Source organism: Loxodonta africana, chromosome 8, assembly GCF_030014295.1.
Source record: "Loxodonta africana isolate mLoxAfr1 chromosome 8, mLoxAfr1.hap2, whole genome shotgun sequence".
Taxonomy (NCBI): Eukaryota; Metazoa; Chordata; class Mammalia; order Proboscidea; family Elephantidae; genus Loxodonta; species Loxodonta africana.
Window position 1 is genome coordinate 97,850,763 of NC_087349.1, and position 18,524 is coordinate 97,869,286.

At 42.1% G+C, this 18,524-nt stretch overlaps 1 protein-coding gene across 2 annotated transcripts in view; it reads right to left on the bottom strand.

Moving 5' to 3' along the window:
* The window catches only part of AOAH (acyloxyacyl hydrolase), a 264,955-nt gene that overhangs the window by 148,704 nt on the left and 97,727 nt on the right, over window positions 1-18,524 (bottom strand). For both annotated transcript variants that reach the window (XM_003406941.3, XM_023544293.2), the window contains exons 5-8: window positions 17,750-17,809; window positions 10,075-10,145; window positions 1,447-1,507; window positions 215-285 (exon numbers count right to left, since the gene is read on the bottom strand). In XM_003406941.3, coding sequence (XP_003406989.1) covers window positions 215-285; window positions 1,447-1,507; window positions 10,075-10,145; window positions 17,750-17,809 — 263 coding nt within the window. The remainder of the gene's footprint in view (window positions 1-214; window positions 286-1,446; window positions 1,508-10,074; window positions 10,146-17,749; window positions 17,810-18,524) is intronic.

Sequence of the window (18,524 nt, forward strand, 5' to 3'; positions counted from 1 at the left end):
GATGGTCTGACCAATAGGCTGTACGTGATGAGCATTTCCTGGACAAGTGAATGGATGAATGCGGCTCTTTTTTCACTGCGCTTTACTTCATTCGAGACATACAGGTTCCCTCTCTCTGTAAATGGGAATACTTTCACCTGGAGGAAGAAATTATACCTCCTGTCATCTTTTTAGAAGATATTTTCAAATTCAGAGAGCCGGCGGAGTAAGTTACCTTCTGCCCGGGTACACCGTCTTGTCGTGGTCGTTGCAATCTCTCCCTCGCCAGTGGTAGCCCCGCAGTGACTGAAAGTGAAGACATACACGGGGGAGCTCAGATCAGCTTTAATGTATCCACAATGAAGGGTCATCACAGCTGCCAGCATGTTATTGACATCGGTGGTTTTTAATTGAAATACAGTCAAGGAACACTAAAGATCACTAAGAAAATGAAGATTAATATGGTAGGGCAGGCTGTCTGAGGGGAAATGTAGCATAATGCCAGGGCCTAATAACAGGAGGTAGTGTGTGTGTATATTTGCATGTGTGTGTGTATTTGTGTGAGGTTGGGCAGGCTGTCTGAGGGGAAATGTAGCATAATGCCAGGGCCTAATAACAGGAGGTAGTGTGTGTGTATATTTGCATGTGTGTGTGTATTTGTGTGAGGTTGGGCGTGTGCCTGTATGTGGGTGCATGTGTGTAAATGTGCACGTGTGGACATGTGTACCCACATGCACATATACACGTGTTGCACACGTGAACGCATGTGCGCACAGCTGTTTGTGTGCATATGTGTGTGTCTATGTGCACCTCCACAGACAACAGGACTACCAGCTCCCTGAAATTCCACCATTACTTGTCAATCCTGTCAGGCTCCGAAACAATTGGCTTATTTGGTCAAATGATTAATCATTTTATTGGCTGATTTATAAATCCCCAGTCAAAGTGGTCAAGTATATGAATTTACAGTATCTGTTTGAGCTGACTGATTTGAAAGAAGCAAGAATCAAGATAGTCAAACAATGTTTTCAGTTCCTCCATTTGCAAGTAGAATATGTGAGAGAACTCAAACTTTTCGGATTTTGTGACATGTTACTTGCATCGATGGAGAACACACTGACATTCTAATTGCTCTAAATCACACACAGATGAACACACTTTTAAAAAGTCAGTTAAAGTAGGTTTAAGAATTCCCAAAATAATTCATAAGATCCTTCAAGATAACTGTAGTCCCCATGGAGAATCCCAGCTGGGAATGGTGTCAGGAAATAAAACAGTCCTGAGATTCTCCTTGATGGTCCCTGTATTACTAAAATGCCAGAAAGTCCTTAAATATCATAAAATGGTGTATTGTTCATACACCATTGTTAATACAGTCAAATGAAATTCAATCTTATTAAAGGAAATAAATTTGTAGGAAGCTAGGCAATATTTAGTGAACAACTGTTTATTTTTAACAATACTTACTGAGAAAACACTGTATTTGTCTGAGTCTGCATCTTTGAATGGCACAGAATTTTTTAGAGCTCTAAAAAAAAGATAGTAAGCAAAACACTTGGTGAGCTAAGAAAAAGAAAGAAAGAAAAAAAGAAACCATGTCTGTGAAAACAAATGGATACATTTTCAGAAACAGCTGTTTTGAGTTGATGTGACAGAGGCCCATTCTAAAGTGAAATAAAGGATTTGCTTGGTTTGTAAGAGCTGCAGCCAAGCCTTGCCAATCCCTGCTCTTCATCCTGGGGAGCTGTTTTCCCTCTGACTTGGTCCATATGGGGAGGTGACATAATTGTATTGAAGTTTTAGAGGCCACGGAATATTGAAGTTGGGATCCCCAGGAAATCAGGAGACTGTATGTTTTGTTCAGTCAATGAACTCATACTGCAAGTTGAAATTTGAACAGCTTTATACACTCTGTTATGGAAATCTTTTCTTAAAATTTTACTATTTTGAAGCACATATTCTGAAAATTATGACAAATGGGGAAAAGATTGAAGTTGTCAAGGATTTAATTTTACTTGGATCCACAATCAACACCCATGGAAGCAGCAGTCAAAAAATCAAATGATGTATTGCATTGGGCAAATCTGTTGCAAAAGACCTCTTTCAAGGGTTGAAAAGCAAAGATGTCACTTTGAGGGCTAAAGTGCACCTGACCTAAGTCATGGTATTTTCAATCGCCTCATGTGCCTGCGAAAGCTGCCCAATGAACAAGGAAGACCAAAGAAGAATTGATGCCTTTGAATTATGGTGTTGGCAAAGAGTACTGAATATACCACGGACTGCCAGAAGAACAAACAAATTTGTCTTGGAAGAAGTACTGTCAGAAGGCTCTTTAGAAGTGAGGATGGCGAGGCTTTGTCTCATGTGCTTTGAGCATGTTATCAGGAGGAACCAGTCTCTTGTGAAGGACATCATGCTTAGTAAAGTAGAGGGTCAGTGAAGAAAAGGAAGACCTTCTATGAGATGGATTGAATCCGGTGGATGCAACAATGGACTCAAACATAACAACAGTTGCGAGGATGGAGCAGGACTGGACAGTGTTTCGTTCTGTATTGCATAGGGTTGCTATGAGTTGGAACTCACTCAATAGCACCTAACAACAACATTTCTGAGAATCTTGACTTGTCATTAGCTAGCAATCTTCACACCTATTCATGAGCCTGGGAATCCAAGGATCCTGATGTGATGACCAAGCAAATTCTCATCTATGATTGTTAATTTTATGCAATCAACTTGGCTAGGCTACGGTTCCCAGTTTTTTGACTAAACACTAGTCTAGTTGCTGTCATGGAGTAGTTATATGTGATTAAATCAAACGGCCTTGGGAAGTGCAGTTTGCTTTTTGTAATGTAATTACCTTATATCTACCTAATGTAATTCAATCTTCCATAATGTAATCTAGTATAATATAATCATCATCCGTAATGTAATCTAATATAATGTAATATAATCATCTTCCATAGTGCAATGTAATATAATCAATCACTTGAGCTCATATCAGTGTAGGGTGTATCCTAAACCTAAATTGCTTCTGAGTCCAAAATAGACACAGGCATACACACACACATTTTACTAAATGGTCTTTTAAATCAAGAGCTTCTCCACAGTTCTGAGTGCCTTAGGCAAATGAGTATAGCCAGAGCCAGTGTGGAGCCTAATGGGCAGCAAGGAGCCCACCTTAGGAACATGGGATGGTGGACATACCAAAAGTCCAGGTTATAGACCTCTTTGGAAAAACTCTAAAGGGGACTGACTGTGCAAGTTATATTAGCTTCCTATGGTAGTCTCCTATATTCTGCTCTGTAATTTGGGGGCTGCAAACTTTGCAAAACACACTTACTAGATTCCAGCCAGAATTCTCATTGGAAGCAAGGATGGCAAGCCTTTGTCTCTCACACACTTTGGACATGTTATCAGGAGGGACCAGTCCCTGGAGAAGGACACCATGCTTGGTAAAGTAGAGGATCAGTGAAAAACAGGAAGATCCTCAATGAGATGGATTGACACAGTGGCTGCAACAATGGGCTCAAGCATAGCAACAGTTGTGAGGGTGGTGCGGGACCGGGCACTGTTTCTTTGTGTTGTACATAGATAGGTTTGTCATGAGTTGGAACTGACTTGATAGCACCTAACAACAACGATAGATTCCAAAGGACAAGATATCATTTAACAGAAATTGTGATGTTAAAGGTCCCTGGGTGGTACAGTTTTTGCTTGACTATAACCTAAACATTGGTGATTGGAACCCACACAATGGCACCATGGAAGATAGGCCTGGAGATCACCTTGCATAAAGATTACACCCAAGAAAACGTTATGGAGTGGTTCTACCCTGTAACACAGGGAGTCACCATAAGTCAGAATTGACTTGATGTCAATGGATTCTTTTTTTTTTTTTTAATTTGCGTGACTTTTAAGAGAAGTTTTTGGAAAAGAGTTTGAAGATGCCATGTCCCATGAGAGTAGGCAGTGTTCTCTGATGTATGTATTTGACCTCTTGGTCAACTATTTTATTTTTCTGGCTGAGAAAAGGAAGATGGGGTGGGGGAAGGGAAGAACAGGGAGAGAAATGGCATGGACTGAAACAGTCATATTTTCAGTCTAGGATAATGGTGCTGGGAGAAAGTCTCATTTTAGTATGTCAAAGCTATCCCCACCCACTTTTGCAATCTTGGGACTAAGAGTTTGTCCTTGAAGGAACAAAAATTATCTCTAAAACTTGACAGTTATTTCACTGAATTAAACTTCTTCCACTTATTTTAAAGGCTGAAACCAACTGACCGAAGCCATAAATTCTAGACATGAGAGGGAAGATTGATCATCCAAAGTAGCATAAATTACAACTTTATGAAGTCCACTATCCCTTACTCACCGCCCCCAAATCCAAACAGCTCTGAAAACCAAGAGCTTTTCTTCCCCCTAGTTTTGCAGAAAATTAAATTGGTGGCAAAACTTGACCGGAGCTGATGTAGGGCAATTTGTAAGCTATATCCTGCTTCTTGTGAAAATCTACACATTTCACTCCTGAAATATAAATGTGTTTGATTGGGAGGTGCTGGGCCCAAGCCCTGCTGGAAGTGTTAGGTGGGTTATGGCATACACATTTATGTTATCTTCCAAAGATCCGAAAAATTCTGAATTCCAAATCACATTTGGCTCCAGTGTTTCGGATAAATCATTGTTGACTTTTACTAAAATTACTTCTGCAGAATTGTGTCTGATACCTTGTATAGCCTTAGCAGCGTTTGATTTTATGCTGAAATATTCATTCATCTATTCATTTATTCTCCAGGCATTTTCAGAGTGTCTGCTCTCTGCCAAGCATCACGTTAGATACTAGGGAAGAAGATAGGATACCTTCCTTGGGCTTGAGGAGTTTAATAATGAGTGGGGAAAATGATGCATCAACAGATAACCACAGTACCATGGGTTGTGCACCAAAAGGGAAAATATTTCTATGTCTGTATGGGGGGAGTTGAACTTAAAATGAAATCTAAAGGATGAGAAAGAATTTTCAAGACAAAGAATTGGGTGAAGGGCATCCTAAAGCCAAAACAAACAAACCTGTTACTATTGAGTAGATTCCGACTCACAGTGACACTATAGGGCAGAGTAGGGAATCCTACTAGGAAAGAAAAGTCCGTAGGAATCCCCATAACATAGGCCTGGGTTATGAAATTATACTCTCTGGGTTTGAATTCCAAGTTGGCTATCTACTAGCTCTGTAACCTAAGGAAAATAATTTTATCTTTCTGTGCCTCAGTTTTCTCATTTGAAAAATGGGGTCAATATCAGTACGTACTTCCTAGGGCTGTTGGAAAGACTAAATGAATTCATACATGTAAAGTATGAAGAGCTGTGCCAAGCATAAAAAAAAAAAATAGAGAGTACTGAAAAATAAACATTAGCTTTTATTGTTATTGGAGTCCCTGGGCAGTGCAAATGTTTAAGGTTCTTGGCTACCAACTGAAAGGTTGGTGGTTCAAGTTCGCCCGGAGGTATCTCAGAACAAAGGTCTGGTGATCTACTTCCAAAAAATCAGCCATCGAAAACCTTATGGAACCCATTTCTACTTTAACACACATGGGACTGCCATGAGTCAGACTTGACTTGGTGGCAGCTGGTTATTATTGTTATTATGTGCAGTGAGAACAATTATCCCAAGTGTGGTTCCTAGAACTGGGTGACAGGAGTCAGGTATCTACTTTGATCACATTTTCAGATGTTAGTTTCTGGATACATCCAAAATTTATTCTATGGACCCTCTTTAGACTTTCAAATCTCCAGCTCACAACATTCTATGTGATTATCATGCAGGCTGTTGCAACTAATCAACATTTCACTGCCACCTCTGTATTACTGACTGTTGCCAGATGTCAGGCAAGGAGGCTTGATCCAGTGAGTAATTGTAATTGAAGCTAAGTGTTATTAATTACACAATATTGAGCTGTTCACGTTCAATTCCCCTGAAATTATTTCATGAAACTGGGGCATTACAATAAAAGAAAACTAGATGAGGATAAAGCGTCCATGTAGCTCTGCCTCACATTGGAGGCCCGGGCAGCACTTGAGGGCTGGGAACAGGCTTGTTGCTTTTGCACGTGGATGTGTTTAAACCTCTCTGTAAGAGGCTACGAGAACAGAGAACACCATGGAAGGATAGACCCCAATGTGATGACATGGCTCACCTTGGTGGTGGCATGGACAACATGAGTGGAGGGAGGAAGGCATGGGGAAGGAAGGCAGGCAAAAAAGGAGAAAATAATGGTGAAGTAAAAGCACAAATAACATGTGATAGTTTGACAGTCTGCCACCACTGTCTGTGTGTCAGTGTGTCAGGCTGATAGTTTGAGAGTTGCTATGGTGCCAGAAGCTACGCCACTGGTATTTCAGATACCAGTAGGGTCACCTATGGTGGACACGTTTCAGGGGGGCATCCAGACTACGTCTAGGAAGAAAAGCCTGGTGATCTTCTGAAAATTTGCCAATGAAAACCATGTGGGTCACAACAGAATATTGTCTGATATAGTGCTAGAAGATGAGTCTCCTAGATTAGAACCCCATCCCAAGGCACTCAAAATACACAGTGGCCTCAACAATGGACTTGAGTATGCCAACAACTGTAATGATTGTGCAGGACTGGGCAATGTTTCATTCAGTTATACATGGAGTTGCCATGAGTCAGTGCTGAATTGATGGCAACTAACAACAACATGAGAGTCTGTATGTGTTTATGTGAAATAATATCTGTATGGGTTTTTGTATGTAGAAATTAAATAAAAACAACAACATGAGAGTCTGTATGTGTTTATGTGAAATAATATCTGTATGGGTTTTTGTATGTAGAAATTAAATAAAAAGAATAGCTTATTAAAAGAGTGGACCCTTATGACTCACCATAGTTACAATAAAACATACACCGTATAGACACTGTGAATTCTGATCAAAACCAAACCAAACCCAACAAAAAAAAAAGCTCGATTGCTCTATTGTAGTAGCCTGGTATCTTATACTTTCTTTTTTCCTGCTTATGGAGAGTCTTATCTTCACCGAGTTCTTACTAATGCTAAGCACTGTGGCAGGTGCCAGGGATAAAACACTCACTAAGGAGTGGTGTCCCTTCTCTCCAGGAGCTCAGTGGGAGACAGACAGGGCACAGCGATTGCCGAATGGGGTGATGAGGAGCAGGAGCAGGTGATCTGGAAGGACCGAGGAGGCCTAGCCAAGCACCTAAAGTTAGTCTGGGACACTTCCCAGGAGTGGGGACACCTCAAATGAATTTTGATGGTGTTAAACCAAATGAGATGGGTGGCAGGGAGAGGGACAGAAGAGAAGGCATTCCTCATAGAGGACATTTTATCATAAGATTATGTAATAAAAACCCAGGGTCTTGTCTCTACCACCGGCTGGCTGTGTGCTATCGGGTCAGGCATCTAATGTGCTAGTACCTACTTGCTCATCTCAAAAGTGGAACTAAGGGCTGAGGGGCGGTCAGTGTAGTGGCTATGAGCCTGGCCTTTGGAACTGGTGGCCAGGTTCAAATGCCGAATTTACCCATTATTTCCTCTGTGTCCTTGGGAAAATTACATTACCTCTTTAGAAAGGGGATAATAATGGTGCCTGTCTTATAAGGTTGTAAAGCTAAAGCAATTAAATAATAATAATAAAAAAAAAGTTCTAATTATCATTTTTGTTACTGAGTCACAGGTTGTTTTGAACAATAGATGAGACCGCATTTGAACGTGCTTTATAAATCATGAAGCACTGAAAATGTGATCTGACACAAATTATACTCAAAGCACAATGATTTTTAGAAAGAAGAACAGCACACTGCTGCTGCTTTTTTGTGAAAGACTAATTTCCATTTTAAATTGGGCCAGGAAAATTACTGGCCACAGGTGCTCTTGAATTCAATTTTTCAAAAGTGGTTAGTTGGAGGGTTGTGACTTGGGGTCTTTTGGTTTTTTTGGCCCATGACTGACACAGCAAATGCAATGATGCTTCCAGCAAAAAGGTGAAGGGTGGCCACTGTGCCTTCACAGGGGACAGGGTCTCAATTCAGTGGGAGCTAGGCATGACAGAATAGGGGCTGGAGAGCTGGCTGCACTTCAGCCTCCCAGCACCTTCTTCCTGTGTGATGTTTCCACTCCACTCCCCAAGTCCTGATGTACTTTGGTGCCCATCTCCACTCATAAAAAAGGGGCGTTGCTTCTGGAACCCAGGCTAGCACTTTGCGTAGTTGGCTTGCAGGGCCTGATGCAAGCAAATGAACCAGGAAAAGTTTTATTACTGCCCGTACAGGCTCTGAATGTGTGTCAGAATCATAGCCTCCTCCTTCTCCCCACAGATATTTGCCAAACAGACTAGAGAAGCTCAATGGATTCAAGCTCCCGTGACGCTCATGAGATGAAGGACTGTGTAACCTGGGGAAGGCATCTCTCAGCCCAGATGTGCAGCCTGATTCCCACCTCTGAGCTTTCTCCTGTCTAACCCCCACCATGAGAGTCAGGCTGGACTAGAGTGGGCTGAAGTAATAGGAACTGCCTGCGGGAGTGCAAGAGTGGAATACACAAGGGCCAGCACAGCTGGTGTGGCCTAAGTGTATGTCTCACAGCTAAAGAGCATTACTTTGAGTCATTGAAGCATCCCCTGTACATGTGGCATCCATTGTTTGGCCTTTGAATGAGAATGTTAATGCTGGAGAGAGTCTAGACAATTAGAAGTCCAGGCTGGAGCCCAATGGCCTAAGAACATTCTGGAAAACATGCTGTTCTTGCACTAGGTCTGGGCTGAGGAATCTACATTTTAAGAACTTCCCAGAAGATTCTAATATGTGGCCAGAATTTAGTCAATATCTTCATTTTAGATATGGAGAAACTGAGGCTCAGAGGCATTAAGTGGCTCAAGTTCTTAAAGACTGCTCGGGAGACAGCATTTCAGAGAGGTCAAAAATATGGATGTTCCCAAAGAACATGTGAAGTCAAAGAGACCTGGGGGTGTATCTTGGGTCCTTGGTGGCATTAGGTAAGTTACTTCTCTAAGACTCAGTTTCTGTCTTTGTGAAATGGAAAAAATAATCCCTACCTCACAGAGTTGTGAGAATTAAATGAGGCAATGAATGGAAAGGTTGGCATCTTGCACATAGTACAGCCTCAATATTTTACCTGGTTGCAGTAGCAACAGCAATCACATTAGTAGTTCAGTGGAAAATATGGACTCCCTGGGTGGTGCAAACAGTTGAGTGCTCAGTTACTAACTGAAAGGTTGGCAGTTCAAATCCACCCAGATATACTTTAGAAGAAAGTCCTGGTGACCTGCTTCAGAAAGATCGGCCATTGGAGCCCCTGTGGAGAGCGGTTCTACTCTGAAACACATTAGGTCACTGTTAGTCAGAATTGACTAGATGGCAACTAGTTTGTTTTTGTTTTTGTTTTCCAGTGGAAGGTGGAACCGAAGCTATTTTGCCTCTTAGTCCCTCTCAGGACACTGTTTCATCTCTCACAGTTTTGAACAGTGATTGTTTTCACATTTAGCAGAGCCATAGGCTCAATATGGAGCTGGAATATGGGATTTTAAACTGAGACAGAAGGGCTGGGAATTCTGGACAGTGTCTCTGTATTGGAAGCTCTGCTCATGTATGCCTGACCAGATATTCCAGGTAATAGGTTGGGCTCTGTGAAAAGATGGTCCCTTCCAGCCCCATGAGTGCCTTGCACCAAAGTTGATCAGAGAGACTGTGCCACGATCAGTTTCTGACCTTGTCTGTATCTTAAATGAAAAGGAAGGGCTGTTTCCAGTTTGGCTCAAAGGAGTGCCCAGAGCCTGCTAAGGGTATTTCATGGCATTCTACATTCTAGCCTGGGACAGAAATCAAACTTTGAGATTCAAATATATTGGCATTCAATATATTTCCAAAAAGATTTGCTCAGATAATTTGTTTTCTAGTTTCTGTACAAATTATGTTTTGAGTGAGGAACACTTTTTCCTTTAGGAAGATGCCTTTTAAACTTGAAGGTCATGCTAGTCATTAGAAAACAGTAATCACCAAAGATATTATCACATTCTTGACTTAGGAAGGTAGAATAGCATACATACGATTTAATTTCCTGACAAATCTTGGCCAAAAATGGAAGCGAACAAATATCGGAATTACTTTGAGGATATTTCTGGAGAGAAGGGGAGAGAAAAAAGAAAAAAGAGCTGATTAATTCAAAGAATGGTCCCCCAACTTCCAGGGGTCCTTTCTCTTCTGTTGGCACCATAGTCTAGATTTCTGGGCCTTGGGCCTCCAGATTCTGGCCCCATTTTATTTATCTAAATTTACCTCTGGTTCTTGTCTCCATATTCAATATTCATTCCACCTGCCTTTATTCCTGCTGGTTCCTCAGCCTGGAACTTTCCTCCCCCTGCCCCTTCTTCTTCACTCAGGCAGCTATTCCCACCTTCAAGGCCACCCTTGCTCTCCATCTCTTCCCAAATGGGTCTGGTCCACCGTGGTCCATTCTACTTTCAAATGCATTGAAAAGGGTTTGAAAATAAATAATAGTTTCAAGTAAAACAATTCCATCCTATTATGAAGTAAAATGACTAAAGGAAGAGACATATCCAGGACTTGGGAAGAAGGAAGGCTGCTTCCCCAGGGGAAGGGAAAAGATGTTCCAACAAACTCCTCAAGCTTAAGGAGCAAAGGGATTTTAGACAGTGGTTTCCCTAAAACTGTAGATATTTGATAAAAATTTTGTTTTTTTACTTAATGGTGCTTTTAGGAAGATTGTGATTTCCATGATACTTTCCTCAAATAAATGAAAAAGAAGACAACAGGGTAGGAAAAGTTAGGAACCAGCACCTATCAATGGAAGGAAAGATACAATCCATACCTGCCAGCCAAAAGAGTTACTATGAAGTAAATTATAGGTGTTGGCAATGATTTGACCCTGGCAAAGAAGACTCGGCAACCTTTTCAGAATATAAGCAAGGTATTTAAGGATCTTGGTGACTGATGTTTGTTCAGCTTACTAGCATTAGAGGAACAATCCTGAATAGCTCCCACATCTATATTTCAAGGCATGGAGACAGAGGAGGACATCCTCACAGGGCTTACAGTCTACTGGGGGGGGGGGGTCTAGGTGGGCATCTCCAATCTGAGGATATCTGATGATGTCTGCAGTGGTCCAGAGACTTGCAAGTCTCTCTGTATCCAGAGGAGGATGCAGGTGATGACCCAGGAGCGAACCAGGACAGATGAAAGAGAAAGATGCTCTGAGGCTTTGTTCCTTGAAGTGCAGCCCATAGACTTGTTAGAAATGCACATTCTCGGGTCTCACCCCAGATTTACTGAATCAAAAACTCTGGAGCTCCTGCTAAGGTTTGAGAGCCATTGTCTATGTCCTAGCCACTCAAAGTGCAACCTATAGACAAGGAGCATGGATGCCTCCTGGGAGCTTGTTAGAAATGCAAAGTCTCAGGCCTCACCCCAGACCTACTAAATCAGAATCTGCATTTTAAAAGATCCCCAGGTTGTTTGGAGAAGCATGGCTCCCGGCAGAGGGAGTGCTCCTGAAGCTGTGGAGGTGTGAGGTGTGTCGTCTTAGGGGACCGCCACTTTGTCCTGGCTGTGGCTAGGGAAACACGGGAACACAGTGAACCCTGGAAGGAAGGAGCCATTACAACTACACGCACTACATGTTATCCTGAGGATGGTGGGCACCCAGGGTTTCTAACCTCAGCACAATTGACATTTGTTGTTTGATAGCTCTTTGTTGGAAACACTGGTGGCGTAGTGGTTAAGCGCTATGGCTCCTAACCAGGAGGACGGCAGTTCGAATCCACCAGGTGCTCCTTGGAAACTCTATGGGGCAGTTCTACTTTGTCCTATAGGGTCGCTATGAGTTGGAGTCAACTCGACAGCAGTGGGTAACTCTTTGTTAGGAGTCTCTGGGTGGTGCAAATGTTTAAGCACTTGACTACTATCTTGGTTATCTAGTGTTGCTATAACGGAAATACCACAAGTTGATGGCTTTAACAAAGAAAAGTTTATTTCCTCATAGTAAAGTAGGCTAAAAGCCCAAATTCAGGGCGCCAGCTCAGGGGAAGGCTTTCTCTCTCTGTCAGCCTTCTCATCAATCTTCCCCTGGATTAGGAGCTTCTCCATGCAGGGAGCCCAGGTCCAAAGGATGTGCTCATCTCCCGGCACTGCTTTCTTGGTGGTATGAGGTTTCTCCTATCTGTTCCCTTCCCTTTCCTCTTTATCTCTTGAGAGATAAGAAGTTGTGCAGGCCACACCCCAGGGAAACTACCTTTACATTGCATCAGGGATGTGAACTGGTAAGGTTATTACATTCTTACCCTAATCCTCTTTAACTTAAAATTATAATCACAAAATGGACAACAACCACACAATACTGGGAATCATGGTCTAACCAAGTTGACACATATTTTTGGGGGACACAATTCAATCCATGACGACTACTATACAAAAGGCTGGTGTTTTGAACTCACCCAGAGGCGCCTTGGAAGAAAGCCCTGACGATCTGCTTCTGAAAGGTCATGGCCTTGAAAACCCTATGGAGTACAGTTCTGCTAAGCACACACGGGGCCGCCATGAGTCAGAATCGGCTTGACGGCGATTATTTTTTTTTAAGACTTTGTTGTGGGGGCTCCCCCGTGTACTGTCGGATGCTGAGCGGCATCCCTGACGTCTACCCACTAGATGTCTGTAGCACGGAAATGTCTCCATTGCTAAATTTCCCCTGGGGGACAAAATCCGCACTAGTTGAGAATCACTATGGCAAACAGGGTGAATGGTAAAAAGGAGGGGTGTTTAGAAGTTGATTCCAGAGACTTGGTGACTGATTGAGACCTGGGACTCTAGACACCTCATAAAACAAACACCAGCACAAAATTATACCACGCCATTGGTAATAGTTGGAAGTATAGACACATTCTGAGACCTAGAGTCAGAAATCAGGTTGCATTTGAAGGTTTAGGCTACTTTTAAAAAATATTTACTTTAGTCTGAAGGCCTTGGTATAATTGACCTAATGGCAAAGTCAATTTTACCACTGATGATGACCAATACATTAAAAAAAAAAAAAGATATGGACAGCCTTATAGTTATTATACAAGAGGTCCAACGGAATAAAATTTTATGATTGCACAGCTATTCGCTGTCAAAATTCAGCCTGAAGGCTGCAGTTGTCTTTGATAGTCATTGTGCAGTAACTGGGGCAAGGAGATGGGCAATGGATGATGCAGCTTGCCCAGGGACTCCCTCTCCACTTCCAAACTCCTGTTTAGAGTGAGGTTTCGATGATCTGATCTTCTCACCATGCAATACAGGAGAAGCCATCCTCTTCTAACGATTTCCTTGCAAAAGAGAACAGAAGTGAAGACAGCAACATTGCAGAAGTCTTTCCTTGTCTGTTTGCCAGCCCCTTTCTTTCAATTTGAACTTTGCTAGACAGAGCCAAAATGTGGGCTGTTATTAACTCAGCAACAGATTTAAAATATTGCATCTGGCTACATCTAATCCATCTCGAACGAAAGTCTCAAATCTGACTGTCTCTGGGGACAGCAGTCAGGTAGTATCTTCAGTTTGCAATCTATTTACCATCTCTGAGTCTCTTCACACACTGGCATGTTAAATGAATACAGAACAAAAAACAGGACTTGAATAAAGGAAAATGGGGTGAGTGGGCTAAATGGAAGGTTAATGGGGAGGGTAACTGCTCTTCTGTACGCAGCTAACCTGAAGCTGAATTTCTGCATGGTGAGGTACTAACCATATATTAGTATTAAAAACACGCAAACAGTCAGTTGCTGTCATGTCGACTCTGACTCACGGTGACTCCAAGGGTTTCAGAGTAAAACTGCGCTCCATAGAGTTTTCAATGACTAATTTTTGGGGAGCAGACCACCAGGCCTTTCTTCCAAGGTACCTTTGGGTGGACTTAAACCTCCAGCTTTCTGTTAGCAGCCGAGCATGTTAACCGTTTGCACCACTCAGGGACTCTGTGTTAGTATTACATGGATTTAATTGGCCTGGGGTTGGGCCTGAACATGAGCAATTTTTAAAGATTCCCTAGATGACTCTATTGAGCAGGCAGGTTTGAGATTAGGGCTGTCATGTACAGCTGCACAGGCTGTGCACTGAATAATTCCAATATCCACATAGCCTATGATATGAATGGTGCTCCCTAAAAGTTTAGCACTTAGGAGGCCTGGTTGTAAGCTATTAACAGTGGAAAGGGTGTGAAACTTGGAAATAGCTAGATCTGAATCTGACAGATTTCTCACTGACTAGCTGTGGAAATGGGCAAATAAATTACTTAACCTCAGTGCTCTCTTCTGTAAGATTGAGTTGATACAAAATACTGCATCTTCATTGTAGGAGTTTTTGTGAAAATTAAATAAGATGATGCCATAACTAAGGTACTCTAAACCTGTAGATGCTCAGTGCTCTGCTAAACCAAACCCAAACCCACTGCCGTTGAGTCGATTCCTACTCATAGCGACCCTATGGGACAGAGAAGAACTGCCCCATAGAGTTTCCAAGGAGTGCCTAGTGGATCCGAGCTGCCGACCTTTTGGTTAGCAGCCATAGCACTTAACCACTATGCCACCAGGGTTTCCAGCGCTCTGCTAGACCCATTAAAAGTCTTTGTGAAAAGACTTTTACAGCCTCATTGAAACCCAGCTCTTTTTCTGAACATTTGATTCTCTTTGATGATGTGTAACTTTCTCCAGTCTGGATTCTCCAAGTCTGATAACCTGTATTGAAATAATACACAACCTAGTATGTGCTTCTTGTAGTCTGGGCGGTGTAAACAGATAACATGTTAGTTTGAGTCCACCCAGAGGCACCTCGGAAGAAAGGCCTGGTGATCTACTTCAGAAAAGAAAATCAGCCATTGAAAACCCTATGGAGCATAGTTCTGCTGAGACACACATGGGGTTGCCATGAGTTGAAGTCAACTTGATGGCAACTGGACAAAAAGTGTGTTTCTTTTTGAGTTCTGGCTGGGTTTGTAGTTCCCTCAGCCATCACAATGAAATTAATTGCAATCAGTGTTCTCTGGGTATTTTTCAGTGATACTTATTTGCATTTTCTGATTATTTTTCCCTTGATAGCTTTAATCTGGAAAGTAAATAAATTGGGGAGTTTTTTTTTAAAACTTTAAAAAAAAAATTGTACTTTAGATGAAGGTTTACAGAACAAATTAGCTTCTCATTGAAGAGTTAGTACACATACTGTTTTATCACATTGGTTACCAACCCACATGTCGACACTCTCCCTTCTTGACCTTGGGTTCCGTATTACCAGCCTTCCTGTCCCCTTCTGCCTCCAAGTCCTTGACCGTGACCTGGTGTGCCCCTGTAGTTTCATTTCATTTTATGGGCCTGTCTAATCTTTGGCTGAAGGGTGAACCTCAGAACTGATTCCATTGCTGAGCTTAAAGTTGTCTGGGAGCCATACTCTCAGGGTTTCTCCAGTCTCTGCCAGGCCAGTAAGTTTGGTCTTTTTTTGTGAGTTAGAATTTTGTTCTACATTTTTATCCAGCTCTGTCCGGAACCCTCTATTGTGATCCCTGTCAGAGCAGTTGGTGATGGTAGCCGGGCACCGTCTAGTTGTACTGGACTCAGTCTGGTGGAGGCTGTAGTAGTTGTGGTCCATCAGTTCTTTGGACTAATCTTTCCCTTGTGTCTTTAGTTTTCTTCATTCTCCCTTGCTCCCAATGGGGTTAGACCAGTGGAGCATCTTGGATGGCTGCTTTTAAGACCAAATTGAGGGAGATTTTTGAGGAGTTTTTTATTGTTGAATTGTTGGGTAATTTTTTTTGGAGGAGGGTGGGCTTCTCTTAAGGAATTATTGGAACCCTGCCCCATGAATTAAGCTTGTAATGCTGGTGACAGAAATAAAAAATTGTAAAATCCTAATTAGCTTTTGAGTTAATGCAAAGGCAGTTCGTGATAGCAAAGTAAACAATGCCCCAAGAATGGGTTTTTAGACCCACGCTGAGGAGAATAAAAGAAGAATTGTGTTGTTTTCCATTTCTACTCAGAGCTCCGAAGGCGGTGGTCAAAGGTTTCAAGTGGCATTTCTGTTTCTTGTTCAACGACTTAAGTAGGTTAGCTCAACTGGCTCCTGTTGGCTGTTAATTATTCACTGAATCAGATACTGATTGGCGATGCAGACATTGTGATCGATTGGTCGTTTAGAAATGCCTAGCGTGTTGCCATTCAACTTGTATTGTCTTATAGATCAAAACCTCTATGTCCCCCGTGCGTCAGGTCACCAGATAAAATATTGCACTGGACATACGTGTATGAAAAAATTATTCATTGTTTATTTGAAATTCAAATTTAACCGGGCATTTTACATTTTTATTTGCTACATTGAACAACCCTAGCAATGAAAGATTTTTCTCCCCTCTATTTCCATGTTTCTAAAGCACTACTACTGTACACGCATTGCATCAGAATGAGCATGAGCTGGGCCAGCAGACAGAAGCCAGGGACAAGGTTTATGCCCTCTCAGCTCTGCCCAATGCTTCCTGCCTGGCAGATCTTTAGCGTCCATCGAGGATGATGCTGCTCTTTAAAGGTCTACTTTTCTGATTCCTTTTCAAGTGGGGCTGATTTATAGTAGAACCTAAGTAAATACTTGATTCTGTGATCATTTATTTGAAGGAACCCACGTGCCACAGTGGTTAAGTGCTCGGCTACCAGCCTAAAGGCTGGCTGTTTGAACCCACCACTGCTTTGCAGGAGAAAGATAGAGCAGCCTGCTTCTGTAAAGGTTCACAGCTTTGGAAACCCTATGGGACAGTTCTATTCTGTCCTATAGGGTCTCAGTGAGTTGGTGTTGGCTTGACAGCAGTGGGTTTTGTTTAGTTTTAAATATTGTATGTGTTGAATAAAATTATCATTACAGATAGGACAAAGGAGATGAGAAGAAGAATAATGGTGGTTTTGTTTCCTTTTTTAATTTTGCTGAAAATATGTATAACAAAACATACGCAACACAACAATTTCTACATGTACAATTCAGTGACTTTGATTCCATTCTTCATGTTGTGCAACCCTTCTTGCTCTCCTCTTCCAAATCTTTCCAATCAATGGTGATGTCTTAACAAACATTTACTGAGCACCTGGTGAGTCCCAGGTATGATACCAGGTGCTTTGCACATGTTCTCTCTATTGATCCTCACATCAGTGCAGTGAGCAAGGCACTATCGTTGTTCCCTTTATACAGAAGAGAAAGCCGAGGCTCGTGGAGGTCGAGCACCTTGCTTCAGGTCACATTTCTAGGAAGCGGAGGAGCAAAAGAATGTGGTCTCCTCTAAAATGGTTTCCTGGAGAGCAGTGGTTCTCCACTGGGGGTGATTTCGTTGCATTGGGGCATTTGGCAGCACCAGGAGACAGTTTTGGTTGTTACTACTGGGAATGGGGTGGGTGGTGCTACCAGCATCTAATGGGTAGAGACAAGGGATGCTGCTAAACACCCTACAAATGCACAGAAGAGGCCCTACTTCAAAGAATTATCCAGCCCCAAATGTCGATAGTGCCGAGGTAGAGAAACCCTGCTATAGAGAGAAGGCAGGAGAAAAAGGGGGAGGGAGCTCACATTACTATTTCAATCCGAATGCAACTAAGGGGTGTTGTAGGCTTCCACTGGGCCTGGCCCTTGGCCTTTGGAGTGTAAGGACAGGGCCAGCAAGAGGTGAGCAGCCCAAGGAAGAGGCTGGCATTCCACCTGCTGATTGCTTACCAGAGTCTGGGATTTCTCGATAATGTGTCTTGCCTTCTTTAGTGTAAATTTCCACGCCACCTGCCAAAACAGAGTTAGACAATATTACAACTTGCATCCCATCTTTTCTTTCTATGTCTATTCTACTATTAGGATTTTAAAAGTCCTTAAGTTTGCAATCGACTCAATGGCAATAGGTTAAGTTTGCAATAAAGACATTTTTTAAATAAATTTGTGATAAAATAACTCACAAGAAGGCAATTCCATGTTAATAACTACCTTTACTAAAGGCTTTACTCTCTGTCAGATGCTGTGCTAAGTGCTTTATAAACATTATTCTATTTAATCTCCACAACAGCCTTGAGGGTATAACCATTTGACAGATGAAAAAATTAAGATGCAGGAAAGCTAAAACACTGGCCCCAAATCATATAGCTAGTGTCTGGCAAAGATGCAATTTGAACTTCTGCCTTTCTAACTGCTATGCTACACAGATCTCCTTAAGCAACTTGTACTTTTGTCTGAAAGTTGTCATCAGCAGGAAACTGTTAACAGCCCCCTTCAGTGTCTCATGCTGCAGCAGCAGCAGGTCATAGACGGAGCTGAAGAACAGTTGATGGCTGCCATTTGTGCTAACACTCCATCTCTCATTCACCACCTCTTCTCCTGGTTAAATGTCCCCTGTTCTCCTTCCACCATTTCTAGAGCATCTAAGTGCATCTGCCAAGTTCTAACACTGCAAGTATAAAAAGTTAGCTAATGATTATCAGTAACTATCGTTATGAAATAGGGGCAG